The sequence below is a fragment of the Clytia hemisphaerica genome, unplaced genomic scaffold (assembly GCF_902728285.1).
Source record: "Clytia hemisphaerica strain Z4C2 unplaced genomic scaffold, Clytia hemisphaerica genome assembly, whole genome shotgun sequence".
NCBI lineage: Eukaryota > Metazoa > Cnidaria > Hydrozoa > Leptothecata > Clytiidae > Clytia > Clytia hemisphaerica.
The window spans coordinates 201886-225997 of record NW_027104532.1 but is presented as its reverse complement, the minus strand read 5'-3'; the positions used below and the strand labels follow the sequence as shown (position 1 = coordinate 225997).

At 36.4% G+C, this 24112-nt stretch overlaps 1 protein-coding gene across 2 annotated transcripts; it reads left to right on the top strand.

The window, feature by feature from the left end:
* Positions 1–2089: 2089 nt before the first annotated feature.
* Positions 2090–23608, top strand: LOC136822437 (hematopoietically-expressed homeobox protein HHEX-like). Of its 2 annotated transcripts, none has more exons than XM_067078698.1 (6): positions 2090–2215; positions 12878–13034; positions 13241–13295; positions 13766–14203; positions 21017–21946; positions 22174–23608. In XM_067078698.1, the coding sequence occupies exons 5-6, from the start codon at positions 21667–21669 to the stop codon at positions 22578–22580; spliced, it is 687 nt and encodes a 228-aa protein (XP_066934799.1). In that variant the 5' UTR covers positions 2090–2215; positions 12878–13034; positions 13241–13295; positions 13766–14203; positions 21017–21666; the 3' UTR covers positions 22581–23608. The 2 variants fall into 2 exon arrangements, with proteins under 2 accessions (XP_066934799.1, XP_066934798.1); XM_067078697.1 differs by having other exon boundaries at positions 13241–13821; positions 14069–14203.
* Positions 23609–24112: the final 504 nt, after the last annotated feature.

Sequence of the window (24112 nt, the reverse complement as noted above, 5' to 3'; positions counted from 1 at the left end):
CAAATTGTATCAACTTGTTGAATGCAGGACAAGGTATGTCCTTTTTAAAGAAATTTCTGATTAAGGACCATTGTGAAAAACATCACATGCCTATGTATTATTTGTCTTCATTGTTAATAAATTAGGATGAGTGAAGGACAAATCTTTAACATAAACTTACTCAAACAATAATCTATACACAGCACGTTGCAGCATGATTTTGAAATAAATGTTCATATTCATAATTATATGTTCATAAGTTCATATTGTATGACATATCTCAGACAAACATTGACACAGGTGAATCAAGTGAAGCAGCAGACAACGAAGAGCAAGATCAAAAGAAACGATGGAAGATGAGTGAAAAAAATTCTTTCAGCAGTTCAATATAATATATACCTACGTTATACTTATACCTCATACCTACTTTTTCTTAAGCTGTTTGATTCTAGTTTTATCTGATATTTGAAGAGCTTTATTACATAATAATAACGTTTATTTAGAAAACGCTGAAAGAACTTGCCAAAAGAAAAGACTGGCGTGGGTGAATGCGAGAGGATGATGACAATTTTGTTTTCCCGGGAAGACTTGCAGACATGCTCTACAGTTGGGAAAAAACAATTCGTTCAAACAAAAGGGTCTTGATAAAAAACCATCGCAACCTGTTATATAGTAAACGAATATTTGCTTATGCTTTTGTGTTAGTAAATGTTAAATTCATAGAAAGTAAACACAACATCCCTCTCAGGGTAAAGTTGAGCCATGTAAAACCTTTTTAACTACGATAGAAATTCTTATGTATTAATTTCGCAATAGCTTTTAGAACGTTGTACGCCAATCAAGAACAAGTCAGAAACTACCCAAATCAAGGAACAGAGATCAACAGAAGAAGACTGAGCACTTGAAGCTTCCGGAAACAAGATGCACAACACATAGATTATTTATTTATTATTTATTTTATTTAAGAAACTGAAAAAAGATTAAAAAAGATAGAAGAGAATAGAAGAAAGAATACGAAAGAATAGAATAGAAATAGAAAAATGTTATTCAGAAACCAATACATAATCTTGGCACACGTCACCTGCATCCCATTCATTGGACAACTTTAGGTTTTGCTGAACTCTCCTTCTCCCCATTCGATTTTATGCCTCATTGTTGGAACCTTTTTTGCCTGGATTTATCAACCAGTAGCTTTTTGATTTCACCACAAAAACTTAATCAAGACTGGTTCGTCAATTAATAAAGTATTACGTTGTCTTCTCTACACACCCAATACTTCAATTTTAGATTTGGTTTAATCTGTGTTTTTTGTAATGTTTATTTATTTTGGTTTATTATTCATATGACCATAGTGTCCTCCTGGGTTGGTTCCCCCACTAAAAAAATCAAATTTTTTCTCCATTCCCCCCTCTTTTATTTCCCCCACCATATTTCAAAATTTTTCGGTTCCCCCCTCTTTTTTAATTCCCCCAGCTATTTGAAGATTTTGGCGTTCCCCCATATGGTTAACATAAAAATGCCTTAAATCAAGTTTGAAATTTTTGGAAAGCTTGAAAAAATAGCTTGAAAGTGCTGGAAAAATGAAATTGTATTGAAAAGTTGGTTTAATCCCAAAAGATTTGCTGATTTTATTGCTTAAACAGTTTTGGCAACAAGATCACCTTGAGATCAGTGAAGTTCCCCCAGTCAAAATCTCCTAAATTTATGGTTTGCCCCCCCCCTTTATTTCCCCCCAGCAAATTTCAAATTTTTCATTTTCCCCCATACTTTAAAAAAGGGCCAAAATCAGAATCCCCCCCCTTTATAAGGGGGGGGGGAGACACTATGTATGACACATTGTAAACTTCCTTTACACTGTACATAGTATCTTCTTTCATGTCATTTTTGAGCTCGAAATCCCTTAGCATTAGGGTTATTTTTCGTTTAGGAGATTTTTCAGTGTAGATAGAGCCAAAGAAGAGAAAATAGCATCATCATAAAAAACAAAATTTATGCCAAATAGATAACTTTCTCTTTCTTCTTCTTCTGTGTAACATTCTGTATTTTGGTACCATATATAATCTTGTGTTTTGTTTTGCTTTATGTGTAACTTCTTTTTCTTTTCAGAAAAATAAATGAAAAATCAAAAGAGCTAATTTGATTTTGGAAATTGGGGGTGCATGTTTGCTGCAGTTGGCTAAAATGCTGGATGGTAACGAGAAATCTGCAAATTTACCAATATTTCCTATGTAGAAAGGTATTTTTCATGTTTTATTTGGTTAGCAATGTTTCCGACCTTAATCTTCTGGTGTACATTTCCTGGACCAATTTGTCATAAGCATAAGGTTAGATTAAAAACCATAAGCAAAAGCTGATAACTTTATAGTATGTCATTTTCTCAACACTATGAAGATCCTGTAGATTATAGCAAGATCTTCAGGCTTATCCAATGTTTACAAAAGACAGACCTTCTTTATGTGATGGTTATTATTATTATACACCTAGGATTTTTCTCATAAAAATGTTGTATTTCAGTTCATTTTTCAAGGTTTTCCCAGGAATTTCCTAGAAATTTCCTAGGAAATCCTAGAACTGAGAGTCTCTTTTTTTAATAGAATCTCACACCCTAGAAAATCCCTAGAAATTTCCTAGAATTGTTTTAAATTTTTCAACATGGTCCTAGAAATTCCCTAGAAATTTCCTAGTAAATTCCTGGTAAATTTGCTCCCTAAAACTCTAGGGAATCCTGGAAATTGAGTTTTTATTTCACCAGGAATTCCATAGGAATTCCCAGAAATCTCTACCAGGGGGATCTTTGAAATTTTGTCAGCTTGGCACGTTGGTAAATCTATAGTACAAGTGCAATATTTATGACATTATGACACAGCTGAGATTGACTGCATGCAGGATACTATTTGCAGGGAATGTTCAATATGTTAATATGCTCACATTCATTGGGTAACAGATCACTGCTTTTTTCTATGGGTACAAGTTAAACCTGATAACCTTATCCCAGAGAATGTAACTCCGAAATGGTTACAGAAATCCTCAAAAATTAAGATGGAAAGTAAGGTTGGTATTTATATAACATTTTTGGTGGTGCAATATGGTGTAGAAATGATGAAAAGTGAAGTGATAATTTGGAATTTAAAAATTGAATGCTTTTTACGTGGAAACAATATTCTGACAAGCTGACCACTGAAACACATCTTGGTTCTATTTGTGAATGAAAATAACAACATTTTACATTGAGATGACTGGTTTCCTGGGCTTTCGGATGCCTGTCGTTTAGCTGGATTTAACTACCTTTGACTCTAAATGGTAGATGTACGAGGATGTTTTGGGTTTTCACTACTGACAGACTTCCAGGGGGGGGCACTTAGGCAAAATTAAGTACGGGGACATGCCGCTGACCAGGGTCCCTTTTTCAGACTCTTGAGATATCTGATATGGTCCCAAAATTTACTAAAATTTTCAAGATGTAGACAATTTTTAGGGTGGAAATTTAACAATATTTGAATTTTTCGTCTACTTTAAGTCACTTTTGCCAATTTACAGGGTTAAAGTGGGAAAATATTTGATTTTTTTCGATCAAATCATTTTTCGTTCTGAAAGGGTCCCAATTTTTAACAAACATTCATATCTCACAGGGTCCACTTTTCAAACTCCAGCGTGGCACGTCCCGGTTATTCGCCAAGGTGCCCCCGGCAGACTTCTACCTTGTAATTTTGTGTTGTTAGTGAAAGTCTTTCAAATCTACAGTTTGAAAATTTATGAAAATTTTGATTGGATTTTTGCCAATTTAAAAATCTACTTGGATTTGGAAGTAATTTTATGTAGGTACTTTATAATAATAATAATAATGTTTTACAGATTTCCAGGCCACCGTGCATGCACATGGGCCTCTATAAATCGCTCATACATTGGTTTGGAATATTACAAAGATTACTAAACCGATCTTGTTTTACAAAATATCTTTTTTAAATATAATCCTCCTTGAGGACTTCCTCGCACTCTCCATTTGTAATCACTCTGCGGCATTGCTCGATTTCTCTCGTTTGCTTTACTTCTCCATTCTTTTACTTGGTCTCTTTCCATTATTGTTAAATCGTCTGTGATGCTCATGTTGGCGTACTTGTCGTACTGCTTCAATTCCCTTAAGTTTCTCATAAAATTGTATTTTACATGCCCGCCATTAAATACAACTTTGATTGGTCGTGTACGATTTGATTCTTTACCAATACGGGAGACGTAAGTTGGCTCTGTGTTTATTTTAACGTCGTTTAGGAGTTCGTTTACGAAATCATTTTCATCTCTATTGCCATTCTCTTCCACTCCATGGATGATGATGTTAGCTTCCCTTGATTGCTTTCTCTGTTCTTCCATTTGTTCTTCGACCTTTTCGCTGCGAAGTATTTGTTTCATGCTGGATATATTTAACTCGTCATTGGTTTTCGTGATTTCGGCAAAACTTTTCTTTGAATTTGTTTCGTTTTGTTATCTATAGGTTTCGCATTCATTGTAGCTTCGATTTTAGTGGTAAGTTTAGTTTCCAGCGCTAAAAATTGAGCTTGAATTGTATCGGCAACATGGTTCCTTTCTTTAACGTATCCCTGACATCTAGCTTGTAATTCTTTAACCGCAACATTCAACTTCCTTTCATTCTCGTTTTTCACCTTGTATAATTGTTATAGCAAAATTAAAGATCAATATGAACAAATACATATAATTTTGTGTTTAGTAAAAATTGTTGCTTTTTTGAAAACATTTTTCTTTTTGGCTTCTACAAAAAAAGTTTGTTTTGATTTGAGTTAATTGAATTTAGTTTAAAAAAAAAATAATAATAAAGCATAAAAAGCACAGAGTTTTGTCTTACTTTTTTATTCCAATCCGCGAGAGTGAGTGCGCTGTTTTTAGTGAGCACTCCGCCGCGGTATAAAAAGCACTCCACCGTTTATTTAGTAAATAGCGCCTCTTGGAACTAGTCGTTGTATTCAGTGAACATATAGAAAAATAGATCCTATTGCAAGTTTAATCTGCAGCGAAATACAACGACGTATTGACCACACCCCGCCCCACAACAACTGACAACAGAACCCTCCAATACAAAAACACAGGTATAATATTTTTTAGCAATTAGTCATAGGTGTTGATAGGTGATGAATAGAGCTTTTCGTCGTTGATCGCATTCATATGGAAGCAGCCATTTTTTATACAAATCATAGATTGCCGAAATAGATTTGCATGGTTTTGCATATATAAATGTAGAAAATGACGTCATTTTTAAAATAATTTATCTTTTTTCAATTTATGATTCACCTGTACCTGCTGATCTGTACCTCAAGCGCTGTTTGGTGGAAATAGGGCTTTCTGTGGTTATATAGATCACAAACTTTTTGATTTTTGGTAATATTCGATTGTGTGTTCGATTGCGTTCGAGTAAAACGTTTGATTGGGATTAAATTAAATTGGATCACTTCTTTAGAGCTTTTTTAGCGTGGACTACCAAGCGCGTAAGTATATACAGTACGATAGGGAATAAAATCGAATACAATTAAGGGCTCTGACCATAGTGAATTCTTCATAATTGCCGTGTTTAAAATGTGTTTTCTGACTGATGTAACCAACAAAACTATGGCATGTTATACATTTTCTGTTAGACAAACTATTCCTGAATATGAAAATTCAAAAATTGCATTAAAAAAATTTGATGAAGAAGAAAATGAAGACTCTTGCGAGGAAGAGTATTTCAACTTTGAAGAGCTTAGTTTCGGCGAAGAAAAAACATTTTGAAAAATTTTTCGCAGTAGATGGTGTATCTTTTACCGAACAATAAAAATTTTTGCGGAAAATTTTTGTAAATGCTTCTTTGTCTCGAAATCTTCAAAATAGTGGTTTTTCATCAATTTTTCATCTGGATTTTGCTCAAAAAACAGTCATAACTTTTGACACATCTTTTTAGAAAAATTTTCCGCAAAATTTAAAATAGTTCAATTCTTTGCGGACAGTGTAAAGAAATTTTGAAACAACAAAGTTATTTACCCATTAAAACTAAGCACTTTTTGTAAAAGAGAGTGATGCAACATATCATTAACATCTTTTTAAAGTTCATAACGTCATTTTTGCAATTAAATTCTTAATTACTCAAGGGATTCGATTAAAAAGCAATTTATAAAGGCAATTCTTTGTTAAAAGTGTTAAGGAACCTGAAATATAACTTTTATGTTCAAATAACAAAATCAATTTTTGGACTATGGTCAGAGCCTTTAAATCAATCGAGTGTAATCGAACATAATCAGTACAATCGAACGGCAAATCCTTGGTGATATTCGATTTCGATTAATATTCTATTGCATTCAATTGATTCGGCGTTCGATTCATTCGATTGACACTGTCTGGCCATAACATGTGAAGGTGGAAATCAATCTACAGTATATCTTATCCACCATTGGTCATTGTTGGAAAAAGTTTTTGATTGTAGCAAGTGGGAGAATGTTAAATAGACCTATTGCTAGTCCGGATGTCCTGTTGATTAATTAAAAACTCTTTTTCAATCACTTGCTTAGATATTCTTGTTTTAATCTTCTTAATGACTTGGTTGCATCGTGTAAAGAACTAAAAGTATATCTTTATTTTGCTTCAATTCTTCTTTTTTGTTTGCCAATTTTTGTAGTGCTGTTTTGGGTTGGATTTTGAAAAAAAAAAATCTCCAAAAATCACTGTGCACTTTCTGTCTAACAGACTTTCCACCACACTGTCTATATTTTATGGTCAAGGCTGCCATTCTAAATTGATTTATCACTGCTGGGGTACCATCTTGAAATTATGCGTGTCATTATGTGCATATATTTATTTGCAGCCATGGGATTCATGCAGGAAAATCTGTCAACAGGGGTTCACCTGATTTCTAGATGAACCAAGCTCTATAATTTTACTTTAGAACTTTGTCTGGCTTAGGTAAAACTTATTTTTTCTAAAATTTTGAGCTTGGATATCCAGGCTAATTCTGATTATGCATTTATTTTTCTTAATCATTGTTTTGAGGCTGGTCTTTTTAAATTATTCAACATCCTGACTAGCAAAAGGTCTATCTTGAATAGACCTTTGTATTCATAGGACACTATGTCCAGGTTAATTAAGGTTACGACCCTGCCAGCACAGCAGCCTCGCTGAAGCACCGGACACAAAATTATTATTATTATTATACAGATTTACAAGCTAGGCTCACGATGGGCCTCTAACCGATCTTCTTTCACATTCTTCTTGTAACAAATTTTTGTGGGTGGTTTTTCATGCATCATTCAGTTTCTCTTTAAACGACTTAATCGATTGTGCGGATACAACTTCTCTTGGTAGTTTATTCCACGTTGGCACACATCTATAGTAAAACGACTTAGTTTGGGGTCCATTGAAGCCGTCATTAGCAAAGGTTGGTAAAAGCTCTTTGGAATGTCTTCGTTTAGGACGTGTACGGCTGATTAGTTTTGAAGGTATAGTATCTTTGTCGTAAAAGGAAAGATGTTTATAGACCTGCACCATATCACAAAACTGTCTCCGAAATTCGAGGGTTGGTAATCCAAGCCTTTTTAGCCTTTCACTGTACGGGAGGTGTCGATATATTGGGATAAGTTTTGAAGCTCGTCTTTGGACTCTCTCGAGCATGTTAACATTATTGCATAGTTTGGGTGACCAGACTGACTGCGCGTACTCAAGGTGCGGCCTCACAAAGGCGGAGTATAGTGTCGTTATGGTCTTTGGAGTAAGATTATCAAACCCCCTTCTGATAATACCAAGTGTCGAATTCGCTTTGTTTACCTGTTTGGCTATATGTTCTTCAAACATCAGCTCAGCATCCACCAAAACTCCCAAGTCTTTCTCCTCGAAAGCATGCTCCAGTTGATTACCAGCGAGAGAATAAGGATGTGCGTGCTTTATGTTAGCTAGTTTTCCAAGTGTTAAAACATGACATTTATCGGGATGGAACTTTAAGAGCCAAACTTTAGACCATTCATTCAATGTATCTACATCCTTCTGAATGACAAGAGAATCATTGATGGAATTGACCTCTTTGAATGTCTTCGTGTCATCTGCAAAAAGTAATAGGTCGGAAACAACTTTGTCAGGAAGATCGTTTATATACAGCACAAAAAGTAGAGGTCCTAATACACTTCCTTGTGGTATACCGCTGATTACATCGTCTAGCTTTGAGTGAGATTGGTTCACTTTCACTAGTTGCTTTCGTCCCTTGAGAAAAGATGTTATCCAATTTTTGGTTGTTCCAGTGATTCCATATCCTTCTAACTTTTTGCAAAGTCGGCGATGGGGCACGGTATCAAACGCTTTCGCAAAATCGAAATATATGCAGTCGACGACTTTACCTTCCGACATACTTTCACAGCATTTGTCTATATACATCAGTAGTTGAGTGACAGTAGAACGTCTGCTGATGAAGCCGTATTGCTTTTTGGATAGCAACTTTAGGTTTGTAAGGTATCTTGTGATATGCTCTCTTAAGATTGACTCCATTAGTTTAAAAACTACTGATGTTAGACTCACTGGTCTATAGTTGACTGCTAGATTATGAGCACCTTTGTTTTTGTAAATAGGAGTAACGTGGGCAAGTTTCCAATCCTCAGGTAATTCTCTTTCAGTCAAGGTCTTGTTCATTATACGGGAAAGAGGTTCTGCGATCTCGTCTACAAGCTCTTTTAGCATTTTCGGGTGGATTTCATCGGGACCGAGTGATTTATTGGTATCAAGCTCCTTAATTTTCTTAGATAGCATTTCCTTGGTTATGACGATATCGTCAATAATTTCCTCGGTCCTGCTTGGAAAATCAGGGACTTCACCTTCTGGTTCATTAGTGAAAACACTGCAGAACTGTTTTTGGAGAATATTCGCCTTTTCATTATCTTCGTGCCGCAGGGATGATTTATCTTTTGGTGTTTCTAGAAGAGAGGAAACCCCGCTAGCAGATTTCATCTTACTTCGCACGTGTGACCAGAAAACTTTCGGATTGGACTTGGCTTTGTTGCAAATGTTTTGTTCGTAGTTTCGACGAGCTCTTGTCATCATGCGATTCACTATGTTTCTTGTTGTTATGTAGATTTGACGGTTGCGTCTTTTTTCAATGGGGCAAACCGATCTAGCCCATTTCCTGTGTAGTCGTCGTTTTTCACTTACTTCTATCTGTAGGTCTCTTCCTATTGGTATCGATCCTTTTCTTCTCCAACTCTGACGATCAATTTCTTTCAATGGCACATAAATATTCCTAAGCTCCAACAGCTTACTTTTGAATAAATTCCAAGTTTCCCCTTATGGCATTTGATCTATGCCTTCAAGAAACTCTCTAGACCATACACTAGCTTCTTGTTTCATGGTGGCGTAGTCTCCCAGGTTATACGCATAACGTTTTGAGTTTGATTTGCGCTCAGTGTAAGCTGTGAAGTTGAAAGCTAGAACATTATGGTCGCTTCTTCCAAGCGGGCTTAGGTTCTGTAGATCACGAACTTGATTCTTTTCATCTGTAAAGATTAAATCGATGGTCGACGGATCATCAGATCCACGGCATCTTGTCGGCTCATCGACATGTTGGTGTAAGAAAGAATCACGCAGCGCATCCAGAAATTGTTCTTCCTTACTCTCCTCGTTATGGGATGTGATCCAATTCTCCCAATTGATTGTCGGATAGTTAAAATCACCAATGAGGATTTTATGAGAGTACTTCTTGTCCAGGGAGATGGACTTGACAAGAGAATTCAGCTTGGTATTGCTTTCGTCAGACGATCTGGTTTTTGTTGGGCTACGATAAAGACAAGCAAACACCAACAGATCTTTATCTGCAAGACGAACTTCGATAGTGCAAGCTTCTTCAAATTCAACTGTTGAAGACCTGACAATTAAATGCTTGATGGAGTTATGCGATAATATGATGATACCACGTCCCTTGTTAGTGTCAACATTTGTTTGATTAACGAGCGTGTACTCCCCAAATTCGTATTCGTGTAGATGTTTCAGCTGGCCTACTTTCGTTTTCACTTCACATATTGCAATCAGATGAGGTTTTTTTTTCTGTACATGGGCTTGTAATTCAATTAATTTTCCAGATGTAAATTGATCGGCGTTAGCATAGAGAATTCTCATGTCTTTTTGAACTTTGATATTGTTGGTAGATGTGATATTAGCTTGTTGTGTCCTTTGATTTTTTGGTATGTTTTTGGTTTTGCTTCTTACTTCTTTTACGGTTTTTTTTGTTTTTTGTTTTTCTTTTGTTGAATTTATTGTTGATTTGGGCCGTTGGTCTTTACCCTCTTTAGGTGGAAGCCGTTTTTTGATGACCCACGGACTCGCCAGACTTCATCTGTTTCACTTTGATTTCTTTCCTTGGCTTCCTGCAGAAGGTCTTTGAAGTCCTTCCTTTGAGTGGGGGTTAGATCTTCACAAATGCTGACACCTTTGTATTTGGCATTCCCTTTCAAGACATGTAGATTTCCAAATAGGCTTTCTTTTTCTTTTTCGCTCTTAAAGGTAACAAGTATTGGTCTACTCTTGTTGTCAGCTTTAGATCCGAGTCTCATCATATGTTTGGTGTTGATTTTCACACGAAGATTTTCGATAAGTTCTTTCACCCAATCCTCATCCTCCTTGTTAGGATCCTCTGTCGATTCTTTGACACCATGGATTATAATGTTATTCGATCGTCTAGATTTATCCTTCTCCTCCGCTGCTTCCTCTTCGTGTACTTGTTTGACTGCAGTTTTTATGTTGTCATTTGAGGGAGCAGATGTTCCAGCAGAAGCGGCTGCAGCGTACGATTTTTTTTGCTCCTCCTTAATGGTGGACAGTATTTCGGTACGAAAGTCTTCTAACTTCTTTTCGAGCTTATTCTCGACATATTCTACAGTATGGAAGGCTGGATCATCTGATAAATTCTTCTTTAATTGTGAAAGCTCTTCTTTATGTGTTTCTACGATTAGATGATGTTTATTTGTCTTTAGTTTCTTTATCGTATTCTCGTTTTCTTTGATCGTTTCTTTCAGTTTCGATAGTTCTGCCGCTGTTTTTAAAGAAGGTTGAGATCTAGGGATCAAGGCCAGCAAATCCTTTTACACTGACACACAGTTCTGACATACAAAGTTACAATGTATTCTTCGGTCGTCGTTAAAAGCAGTTATCATATACGCTGGTAGCCTCGAACATAGATAGTGAACTAGTCTGTTACATTTTGAACATGCCAGGGTGTCCTCATTCTTGTCATCTGCACATGCGTTGCCGGTACAAAGCAGGTTAGGTGTGTTTCTTTGTCGGTTGGACGTCATTTGTGATGAATCAGGATGCTGGTAGAGTGTTTGATGGTGGAATAGAGTGTATTTTTGAGCGATTTTTATAGATTTTCAGAAAAATTCAGATTTTGTTGAATTTGACTGTCGCTGCAAAAAGACCTCTCCACTCAACTTTAATTGACGTCAAATTTTCTAAATGGCTGGTGTCAACCGAGAAAACTTTGTTTCACTGGACAAGGTACCAGATTTGAATAGACCTTTTTTCAAAGAGGCCTGAATAATTATGTATTCCATCAGAAAAACAATAATAAAACCATGCATAATTATTACAATATGCATGATACAGTAATTATGCATGGCTCTATCATTGTTTTTATGGCTGGACTACATAATTATTCAACAGGACGTCCTCTTTGAAAAAAGGTCTCTGTTGCTGGGAAAAAGGAAAAAGTCTGGTGCTTGTCCAGCTTCAAGAATTTGTGCAACTTAACACTAGACAAACAGCAGACAGTTTTGAGCGGTGTAATCTAATAATACTTTTCAGCATCCAACAGAAGATGAGCAACAGTCTGGTGCATCGGCAGGGTAGATGAAGCTCCAACATCACAACAACAAAACACAAAAGAATAATTTATAAATGAGTTTATTCATTCTTATTGTTGTTTTGATGCTGGAGTCTGGAGTTTTTAATCATATTCAACTTGACATTGCACTCCTGAAGGGGCCATCAACAAATCATTTTCAATTTTTAATGGCATTCGGCTGTTAACGGATAGAGGAAGGTTGACCCCATGCTGCTAAGAAGATTTGTAAAGGTCAATAATGTTTTTTTTCCATAAGCATAACATTGCCTTTCTATAAGCATGCATTTTGATATCCAGGATTTGTAGCCAACAAATCCCACCAAACTTGCGCGGCCTTGAGCGGCTCGCCTGGTTTTTACACAAATGACAGATTGAAACTAAAATTTACCGCTAAATTTCGAAAAAATATCAATCGTAAACAAAGGAATTGCTACATTCAATATGTCGTCAAAAATGCACTTTTTCTTGCCTGATAAAGGCAAAAACCTGAAGGTTTCGGGCTTTAAACTCAATGCTACAACCTCGTGTACAATATTCTTCAAGCATCACGTTTAACACGTCGTTGTACAGCAGATACCCCCCCCCTGCTTGACCTCGTTATTTTATGGTCAATTTTTCTCATTTCGAATATTATGCGAAATTTTCGACTTCCGAGTCGACTTGTACTTATCTTTTTTGGGTGGATGAAAGCGGTATTGACTTATCGATTGTTGATTTGGTTTCTATTCATGCACCACTCCTCTTTATTATAAAAATCAACATCTGAAAGAAACCTTGAAACTGTCAATGGCTGAATTGGTAGGTAGACTGGTTTGTTAAATCCTGGTATTTAAGCTACCTGGGAGCATGCGGAAATAATTTGTCAACATATATCCCTTCGTCATATTGGGAAAAGGAATAGATCCAGGGTTTGGTTTAGGTGATAAATTTTAATAAAGACTTTTTTAAATTACGTTAGCTCTGACTCAAAAAAAGTTCTTATCAAAAAAAGTGCTGATTATTGGTGAATTGTCTTTTCCATTGTTGATTTGTATTTCTTTCTATATTATACAGAGAGAGAATTAGAAAACAAACAGTAGATGATTGTTGAGATTGGACACTGTTTCAAAAGGACATCCGAAAGCGTTATGTGGTTTCCGGCCAACGTCAACTGCAAGCCTCAATGTGCAGAGAGGAGATCTCAAGAGATTGCAGCCAAAGCTCTCTTGTTGTGGGTTTTACTTCATTTCGTTGATTTTACTTTATCTAAACACACGCCCTTAAAATAGACTTAATAAGCTCCCCTTTTCCGTTTCACATATATTCAGGCCCTTACGCTGTGACGCCTCTGGAAAAGGCACAAATGAAGTAAGAATGTCCTCTTCAATCTTATACATACCCACAGCCACTTGAACCACTTTTTTATTTTGCTTATAGGCTTGATCCAATCCTTACGTGAGTGCTATCAGAATCGAATGAACAAAAGGACTGGGTTCGAGTTTGGTTTATTCTTTCGTTTTTATTATCAAATTTGACGCATGTAAAATTTTGTCCATTTTTCGACGTTTTTGCCACACTATTTCCCTAGAATTTCAGCCAAAATTTTCAAATTTTAGTCCAAATTTCAAGAATTTATGACCTTTTTAGAGAGACGGTTTTTGATTTTCGTAATTTTGGAACCCTTACAGAGACTCGAATACTTTTTAAATGGTTTTTGTACCCCTTTGATGTAGTCTAATTGCTATTGGTACCTATGCCAGTATCAATTATGTATAGTTATAGAGGGATTTAAATTTGTTTCAATATTCTCATATCCAGTTAAACTAAAACTGAGAATGTTTTTTTGTCTTTGTATCATTGTATTTCATTGTCTCGTCAAAAACGTTAGGTTGGAAACTGGTAAACTGTCCGGTTCCTCCTCACGAAGAAGTGTGGAATTTCTTTCTTTCTTTTTATTCTTAGAGATGAATTCTACTGAAACGACTACAATTTAGGATTTTTTTTTCAATTTCACAATTGTAAGTAGCTTTTAAATTGTAAGTAACTTGTAAATTGTAACTAACGAGTAACTTAGATTGTAGCGGTTAACGGTTAAAATGAAGATATTTTGAATTTAGTTTTTTCAACCAAGGAATGACAGGATTACACGGACCAGTTAATTTGTTTTTGAAAATTGAATTTCGAGTTTGTTTATATTGTGAGAAGAAATTGAATTGCATTTTTCTTTCATTACTCAATTAATCAATTGTTGATTACACAATCAAGAATGTTGTTGATGAAAAAAATGGATAAGAGGCATCCAAAAACAAAAACAAAACATCCAAAGTCAAGTAGCAATAGACCACTCTGTGGTAACCATTTTGTGGAACATTTTCTTCCATCCACTTAAACGTGAAACAGGTATGATACATGCTTTCAAGAATGAATGATTAGGTGCTTAGCACTTCAAAAGCGGTAGAATGGCAGTCTCTTCAAAATTTGGTTGTTCCACAATTTGACAGCCATCTTAATAAACTGTGTTCGCCATTCATTTAACGCAGTACCACTTTGCATTTAAATGGGGCCGCTTTTTATTATACGCTTTTGGGTGGACAAAATATTTTTCTCCACCCAGTTAATTATGAGGACATACATCAAAATGGTTGGATTATAAGCTAAAAATACTATTTTTCCTTTGCGAGTACCACTGAATATTTTCCATTCATTTTCTTCAGCGCTGGGAAATTGTTAGGGAACTCACCATCTAACAGTTCATCAGAGTTTCCTTAGCTTCAAATTGAATAGAATGTTGAGAGAGAAATCGCATAGTCTTGTTTCAATTCCGCCATCTTATTTGTACTCGGGAGTTATCCGAATTCCGTTAATTTTTTTAATAACTTTCGGGAAAAGCTCTTTTGAAGTGTGACAAATACTGTTTTAGATTCTTTTGACGACATTTTTGTGTGAGATTTTCCCATAGGAATAATCTTCGGGACTTGCTTATTTTGTCAGGGTAGTTTAAGAGTGCTGGAAAAGGCAATTTGGCGCCTTAAATGTTCTTAATGGTGTTCTTGAAATTATTTCAATTAGAATACAAATTAGCCCTCAAGTAGAACAAACCTGCTCTAATTTTAAATTTATTGTGAATTCAGATGTCTTTGGTTAATCCGTTCGAATTTCAGACTGTCCAGTTCTTATGATGTTCTTAACTTTTTCATTGCAGTCTTACTCTGTAAAACTTTCTATTAGATCTTACTTCAGCCCGGGGGGGGGGGGGTTACGGCTTGAGGCTTAGAAACTGTAATTTCGCCATTTCAGCACATCAAACTTTTTTCTGAAATGACCTCTTTTACTCTGGTTTTGTCAATTTTTTTTTGACACAGGGGGTAAAAATGATACTTGATTACCCACACCCCTTCAAATTATTTTTTCATTGGTTTCCAATACATTCTTCTTTGTATTGTATATCATTAGGCAAAAAAAAAAAGTAGTTTTGTTTCCGGAAATGCGGGTGACGAAAAAAAATCTCACCCGGGCGGCCGGAAAATATTTTTTTTTTTCAATTTTCCTAGAAAAACTCTAATTGACGTGTACGAAAAAATAATCCAAGTTCGATGTCTCTTTACTTGAAAAAACGAAATTTTAAGAAGAAGCTGTACTCTAAGGTAATTATATTCACATTCGAATCAATGAAAACATTTGAATGTCACACACACAAAAACAAAAACAAAAGTCAAACCCGAAGTAAACACGTCGCGTACAATTTTTTGCACACATAATGCCTCGTGCACAACTAATACATATTGTTACTACGAAGAACTAAATAATGTTGAGAAAACGTTTTGCGTTCTTTAGCTTACTTGTCTGAAATATTCAGTTTGAAAAAAAGTTTTTTTTCTTCGATTGCACAAAAAAAAAAGTTTTTTTCTATTTGCGGCCGGGTGAGATATATTTTTTTCCAAAAAAAAGTTCAAGAAACAAGACTACTTTTTTTTTTGGCCTTAACAAATTAGTAGAAGGGAATTAGGTTATGACCGGAAAAAAATACATATAAAGCTGAAATTTTGCACAGAGTTAGGGGAAGGTCATAGGAACATCCCATTAAAACCCCCCACCTTCAGCATCTTGGCGTCAGGAGCTATGACGTCATAATCCATAATGGCTGCGATAAAATTTGTCCAAATTTTAAGTTGTTCAAACATAGGCATATTATATACTGTTGGAAAGCTTATCGAATTCTGAACAACTTTTTTGCTTACGAAATTTTCTAAAAATGTACTGAATGTGAGTAAATTGGGCTTAAAGGTCTATGACGTCATCACGTCAAAAACTTCCGAAATCAAACTTTTTCAAACATAGGCAAATTATATACCGTTGGAAAGCTTGCAGAAAACTGAACAACATTTTTGCTTACAAAAAACCCTGTAAATGCACCGAATAGCAGTAAATTGAGCCTAAAGCTATGACCTAATTTTAAGAGAAATTTTGGTTGGTCGTTTATTTTGGTTATTTTCAATATTAGATTATCGAAGGGTATTGTCCAATAAATTCAGACAACGTTTTAGAATTTAAAAACTTCTTTCACTCAAAAATATCTTTGAAGACGTTTCCATGTTCATCATCATATGTTGGGGATTGGTTTCCTCTGTTTCACCTTCATCATATTGATCCACCAGCTGAAGAAGTTAACGAATGGAAAGAATAATATATATCTTCACTATTTATTTGTCTCGTGTAGATTGTCTAGTCTGAGATTTTAGTCGTAAATTTCTGCAACATATATTACTTTGTCTTCTCTTTGATGGGTATAGTTAATACTTACTCTTTTGTTAGTGCAATTCTCTCCATGACAATCACCACACGAAGACATGCACTTCAAACCGTTTTTCCTGCACGAACAAAGATTCGTTCCACATTGATTCTCTGAGGTTGACTTGCATTTACAGCGGATGACTTTAGGAATTTCAGGAGGGGCTATAACCTTGTCAGTCGGGATCGGGCGAAGGTGATCATCTGTTCGGACCCATCCCCACTCTGTCAGAATAAATGTCTCGTCGTCCTCGTCAAGCAACAGCCATTGCATTATTTGAATATGCACTCTCAACCCATAATGGTATGCACTCCTTTCAGATGGTGGAACTTTCTCAGGCTCAATCAATCCATTCGCCAACATCTCCTGATATTTGTTGTAGCTGAAAAAAAAAATTTCTGTTTTAAGTAAAATTGCTATAGGTTCGTCTTTGAAATCAGTTGGCAATCAATTAAACAGACGGGCCTTTGGTATAGTGTTATTAGTGAAAAGGTTTCGAATTATTAATTTACAGTAGAGCTTACCGCAGTTGTCTTAACAAAGAATCTATCTTTCCACCATACAACTCGACAAAGACATCAACAACAATGTTTCCAATGGTTGCTTGATCTGCCCAAACATCTGTCATATTTCTGGAAGCAGCTTGTATTTTCTTCGACTTGCGGACGAGATTAAGGAAGCATGGTTTCCCCTTCCCAAATATCATTGATGTTGAGTCGCATCCAGACCATGCATGAATGAACAGTAAGTGCTCTTTGACATCTTCGATTTTCGATTTTTCTTTGACATCTTCGATGCAAGTTTGATACTCCAGTATCTTGAAAAACTTTCTTGCAAAAGATAAATGTCGAACTTGTCATATCTGTGTCTTTCCAATGATAGAGAACCATGATTGCGACGTCAGTATCCGCAGCTACCACAACTGTGTTTGTTTCAAGAACGGTATCTAATGCTTCTCTTACAATTGTTGCATCAGCATCACCTTTGCAAACTTTGACGATGTGGCCATTCGCTTGAAGTACATCTTGTAATAAATTGATCAATTGGCCTTTATTGTTACCGTGAAAAGCACAGCTCAAAATCATATATTTACGCTGTGCCGACGAATCGAGATTCTATTCATCGCGCAATCAGCGAAGACAAAAGTAACCATGACGACCATCCAAGATCTTGGATGAGCGTCATAGTCGATATTTTTATTCCCGTCGTTGAAAACACAACTTACAAAAAGTCATCAATGCTTTGTAAAAAGAGTCAGTGGCTGCCTGGCATTAGTAATTGCTTGCAGTATTCTTTTGAATTATATTGTTCCGCGCAATTGTTCGGTTTGTCAAATGCCTAATGATGCCAGCGTGTTGGCATTTCGTTGGCATTTGAAATGCCATTTTGAGCAAAGGAATCCCCTTTTCTGGCATTTCAAATAAAACAAAGGAACCAAAACAAAGAGAAAAAATGACATTTTTGATTTTTTAAAGTATTTGCACGTTTTTTATTCAGTTCTTTCTATAAATTGTAAAATTTGCAAGATTTGCCATAGCCTAGCCCTACGGCAAAAAGTTTCAGTCTTAATGACTGCAGTTTTTGAGAAATTCCATGCTTTTCATTGTATCTATCAAAGTTGAACTTGAGGGAATCACCTTTTCAGTAATGACTCTAAAAAGACGATTCCTTAAATGCAATGACAGAAAATACAATGGAAAAGCTATTAAAATCGAATCCCTCATGAGCAAATGCCAAATTACAAATGCCAGTTGGTCTAAACGCAGCCAGTGATAGAGAATCATAACATAAAGTCCGTCTATTATTTCGATTCAATTAAAAGTGACATTTCCATAATTAAAAGTTTAGTAATTACTGTTATACATTTGGGGATCATGTAAAAGATTTCTTTCGAAATAAACTCATTTCAACTACACTTGGAGGTTTCTGGGGAATTCGTAAATAGTAAACTGCATACTGATACAGTCTGCTAGACATTAATATGGTAATATTTGCTCTTCATCTTTGATTTTTCTACAGTGATTAGATTGACACATGCGCGATAAAATTTCTATTATTTGTCTTCAGAGGTTACTATTTTCTTTGAAAACTTAACCTCTGATACTCAGGGTACTTTATTGTGGTTGTTCGAGAGAAACTGCTCCTTCGAGTAAAGCACTTTATTTTTGCTATCACCTGAATGTCACGAGATGAGCCTTTCGACGATCTTCTTATGTGCTCGTTTCCTTCAATTGAATTTGGATCATTGGCACCCATCGAATTAGACTATGTTATAGTCTAAGACGAATCACTATCTAAGAAAAAAGCCCAAAGCCGAAGAAAATTCGCAAACGGGTTTTTTTGCCGAAAAGAGTTAACAGTCGGTAGAGTTGCCAGTCCGTTTCTTCGAAACTCTCCCGCCGATTTTTTTCCGTATACCGCCATAACGCCATACCGCCATTTTTTCCCGCCTTTACTATCACTGTAACGGACGATAACATCGTCTACCATCGAATACGATCTTTGCACACCCGTAATGTCTCTTCACGTAAGACAAGAACGCATCAGCAATGCTCTTGAACTTCATTCCTTTACTCCACGGGACTCCACCATCCAACACATATTTCACATTCGACGGTTTCATAGTGACGGCGTCTTTATCTGCTAGTACATGTTTTTTTGAGCGCAGATTTTTCGGGCTTCCGCATTAAACCATTCTTGAACAACGAAAGTGGTTGGTGATTTAATTCGTAGTCGAAGTACTGCTCCACATTTTCCTCTCGTTCTGCAATCGCAGCAAGTCTTGTGAAGAACACATCCCTCATCTGCTGTGCTATTTGTCAAGGCATCTAGGTTGACGATAAGATCTTTTTTCAGAATCTTTCCTTCAATAAAAATCGTACGCCATCCAGTTTCTTTTGAATGCTCTCTCCTATAGTCTCGGCTTCCTCGCAATTCACCCTGTCCTTGCCTTTGACTGAAATGCACCCGGTTGAAAACGAGTAGAGGTTGCTGTCGACCATGTTGAACGGATTCCTGACCTCGATCCATTCGTAAAACTTCTGGCAATAATCTTGGTCTTTGTTTCGGCGATTTATTCCCATGTCAATGTTTTGATCAGCTGAGCCAACTTTGACGCTTGATAGTTGGACCATTGATTCGTGGACTGTGGCGCTGAAACCAGCGCTCATTGTCCATAGATTGCGGACATTTTCTCCAAAACCGCGTCCCCTAGTCAAACCACCTGAACACTTGATTGACCTCATAAACGTTTGTTCGATGACTAAATCAGACCAAAACCTGTTCGATCGTCTAACGGCGTAGCATCCTTCTTCGAATTGTTTCCTCAGCCAATCACTTGAGGCTAGCACTTCGTTCATTTCTTGGACGTATATTCTCGAGCATTTGGCATAGTTGCGGTGACCTGTCGCAGCAAAAAGGTTCTGCATCTTCTTGATTGCTTTGACGTGTAGGTACCAATTGCAGCTCCTTTCAGCAACTATGAATTCCTTGACAACCTTAACGTAGTCAATATATGACCGCCAAAGCTTTGCAGTACGCGATTTTTCGGAGAGACTGGTTGAAAAAGTAGCAATTGTTTTCTCCATATTTTTAATGGCTTCCTTTCCACCAACAGCGTACATGTAATGCGGTTAAGTAGAGCTTGGGTAATACATTGTCCTATGCTGATTTGTTTTAGCTTTGAAGGAAAAGGTTGGTCCACGAATACATATATCTCCAAACTTTCAGGAACCCAATCGCTTTGGTACTCTAAATTCCTCATTTCGAATAGCGATGAATAAAGTGTCTTATCAAGTGACAATTCTCTGATATCACTTTTGACAAAGCTCTAGCTTAATTTAATATGGAATTTTCTCATTATGACGCCGTAGGTTTAGGCTCAATTTACTGTTATTCAGTGCATTTATAGGGTATTTTGTAAGCAAAAATGTTGTTCAGCTTTCTGCAAGCTTTCCAACGGTATATAACATGCCCATGTTTGAAGAAGTTTGATTTCGGAAGTTTTTGACCTGATGACGTCATAGACCTTTAAGTCCAATTTACTCACATTCAGTACATTTTTAGAAAATTTCGTAGACAAAAAAGTTGTTCAGAATTCAATAAGCTTCCCAACGGTATATAATATGCCTATGTTTGAACAATTTGAAATTTGGACAAATTTTATCGCAGCCATTATGAATTATGACGTCATAGCTCGTGACGCCAAGGTGCTGAAGGTGGGGGGTTTTAATGGGAGGTTCCCAAGACCTTCCCCTAACTCTGTGCAAAATTTCAGCTTTATATGTATTTTTTTCCGGTTAGGGCGTTTATTCACCTAATTCCCTTCTACTAAATATTGAAACCATTTTCATAGATTATGTATTGATTCTTATTTCGAACAATTTTGATACAATCTTTAATTCTCACATTATTTGTTGTTATAGGCTCACATCGCTCAACAACTAAACAAAAGGATTGTATTGTCCCAACATCCAATCAAAATGAGAGGAAAAAGACAATAGACATTGTTATTGTTTTAATAAACAAACATACACAAGAAAAGTTCTTTTTGAATGACAAAATGACGAAATAACTCAATCAAAATGTACTTGAGCGCCGCTACACAAACACGCTACCATCAATAACTGCGACAAATTCATCAAAAGACATTTTTTTGTTGTATTTATTTGGTCTCGCTCAACACACGCAAACCAAACAATCAAAAAGGTTATATATTAGAGAAGCACTTCAATTTGAATCATCAGTCTTCATCGCGCCTTAGTACGGTCAAGTTCTCAAGACATGACAACGCTTACTGACAGGATGCCATCAACATCGCATTTTAGTATAGAAAATATTTTACGTAAAGAATCGAAACCATCGATCGAAGACTTACGAGCTCTCAACAACGAAAAGAAAGATTCTTCGTTCGAATCTTGGAAGAGTGATTATTTTACAGAACAAAAAATAAGAGGAACAGAGTGTTGCGGTGGCAAAATCAATCGTCCTGATGATGATTTACCGTTATTAGAAAGTCGACATCGATTAACGGAACATTGGGTGTACGAAAATCACTTTCAACAACGATCACGACATGAAATTCCGCCCCAACCCTCTCTTTCCGCCAACATTACCAACCAAAAGACCAACATTTTCTTCGTCAAGCGAACTTGATATGATTCCTTCACCATCAGCTCTGCCCTCGTCATGGTCACCTCCCCCGTCCTCGAAACCATCTCTCGAAAACTGGTTCCTTGATCGAATGATGCGTGAAGGCGCCGAACGAAGAAACGCGGTCGCACGGAGAATGTATTCGGAAAATCCTAATCATGCTTTTCGATATTATTGGAATTCACTTCACGAGGAACGAGGAGGTATGTAAAGTAAACATTACGTCATAACTTTCCAATGAAGTGTCGAATGCCTACATAATCCCTGTCTATAACTTTGTATTTGATATTAAATGACCTTTCATATTGGCATATCACGAACAATTTACGTTTATGGTCTAATATGATAAAAAAGTGTCAAGTGTTGTGATGTAGGTGTAAATTTCTCTGGTGCCATTAAACCTAATGTCAATTTTCTTCTTACTTTATAGCATATCCGTCGCTCCTTAGTGGTCACAGCAGGCGTTTCAAATCACATATTCGAGATGATGAGAGTGATGAAGGAAATCGCAAAGGAGGGCAAGTTCGATTTACACATACACAATCAACGGAACTGGAACGTGTTTTTAGCGTTCAAAAATATGTTTCACCTCAAGAACGAAAACAACTTGCACGCTCGCTGCGCTCGATTGATTTATCTGAACGGCAAGTGAAAACGTGGTTCCAAAACCGTCGCGCGAAATGGAGACGTATTAAACTTGAAGACGAAATGAGGAATCGGATGGCGGACAAAGGAATCGAGAAACGGTCAGATGAAGAGGTAACCAAAGATGAACTTAATCAACAAACGAACGATTTTAGACATCTCTATCATCGTGTAAAAAATCACGAATCATAGACGTTTTAGGTATTTGATATCTATTATTTATCTATCTATTTTTTATCCTTGTAAATTTTTAACGGGTTGCCTTTTTTGCCTTCATCTGACTTCTTTTTTTATTAAAAGAATTCTAATTTGAAACTTCTTCTCTCCGAAAGTGGAGAAGGTATCAAAACAATCAAAGACCTTGATAAGAATTTGAGGATCAGGTCGGGTTAGCGTGGTACATGGGTATAACCGGGACAGTGAAAGCGACTGTCCCACTTCGCGCCCAACAACAATTTTACAGACCAAAAAATTTTCCGTCACTTTCGACTGTCCCGCGTCGCACCCAAAACGACGACTTTCGACTGTCCCGCTCACAGATATCTAAGCCCGAAGGGCTAGATTTGCAGCTTTAAGCTTTCTCCAGCAAAAAAAAGTGAAGCTAAAATTTGACTTTTTAAATTTCGTGCCGATGGATAGGATCTAGCATTTTGATTGTTTTCGGAGCGCGATATCAAAAAAATTAGGCGGCAAACGCTATTTCACATCTCTCAAACCGGTGAAATTGCATATTTTAGTCACGTGACTCTGGTAGGAAATCCTTCCAAAGATGAGCTTCACTTTTTGAACAAAGCTGCAAATCTAGCCCTTCGGGCTTTACAGATATCTGTGGTCCCGCTTCATACCCAAGACGGCGATTGTCGACTGTCCCGCTTCGTACCCAAATTGGAATTACGCCACACACTTCCACTGTCCTGCTTCGTACCCAAAATGGAATTATGCCACACCCTTCCACTGTCCTGCTTCGTACCCAAAGTGGAATTATGCCACACCCTTCCACTGTCAAGCGGTTCAGGCGTATAGAAAGGGAAATAAGTGGCTTCATTTCCCATCCAGGAGTCTCGTGTCTAGCTTTTTGAGCTTGTAATTTAATGGGTTTCGTAGCAACCTCGTACCCAGGGCGATAAGCTTTTTGACGTTATAGATGGGCGCTTAGTCTTCAAATACAAAGTACATAGGTGAAAAGTAATCTTATAGCAAGAATTCATCTTTTACTGAAATTTATTTTTGAATTCCTCCTCATACAGTGAGAGCTCTAGAAATATTAGTTGGAAATCTTTTTTAAATTTCTTTGGAATTTTTTAACTTGATGTCAATTTGATATCTAAAATGCAAAAATTTAGTTCAGCACAAAATTACTTCCCATGGATAAAAAACTTACTTTTTTACTACATCCTCCTTCAATCAACAAGACAGTGGTGATACGCTTAAAATAGCTAAGTTCATGCCATCTTGAACTTAAAAGAATGCTGTATATAAGTGCAAATTTTGGCTTCAAATCCTCTGTAATCTCATACTTTCTAGATGACATTGCTGTTAAAACTTTCACAAGGAATGGAAAGTTATTCAAAAATTCTTCAAAAATAACATTCATTTGTGTTGTAGCTATAGAATCAAAATCCTTGTTGTAGAGATAAGATCCATTTCCTGAACGCTTACATAAATGATTGAGCTTAGTTTGAATAGATTGCACAATCAGTCTTTGAATTTGCAAAAACGTGTTT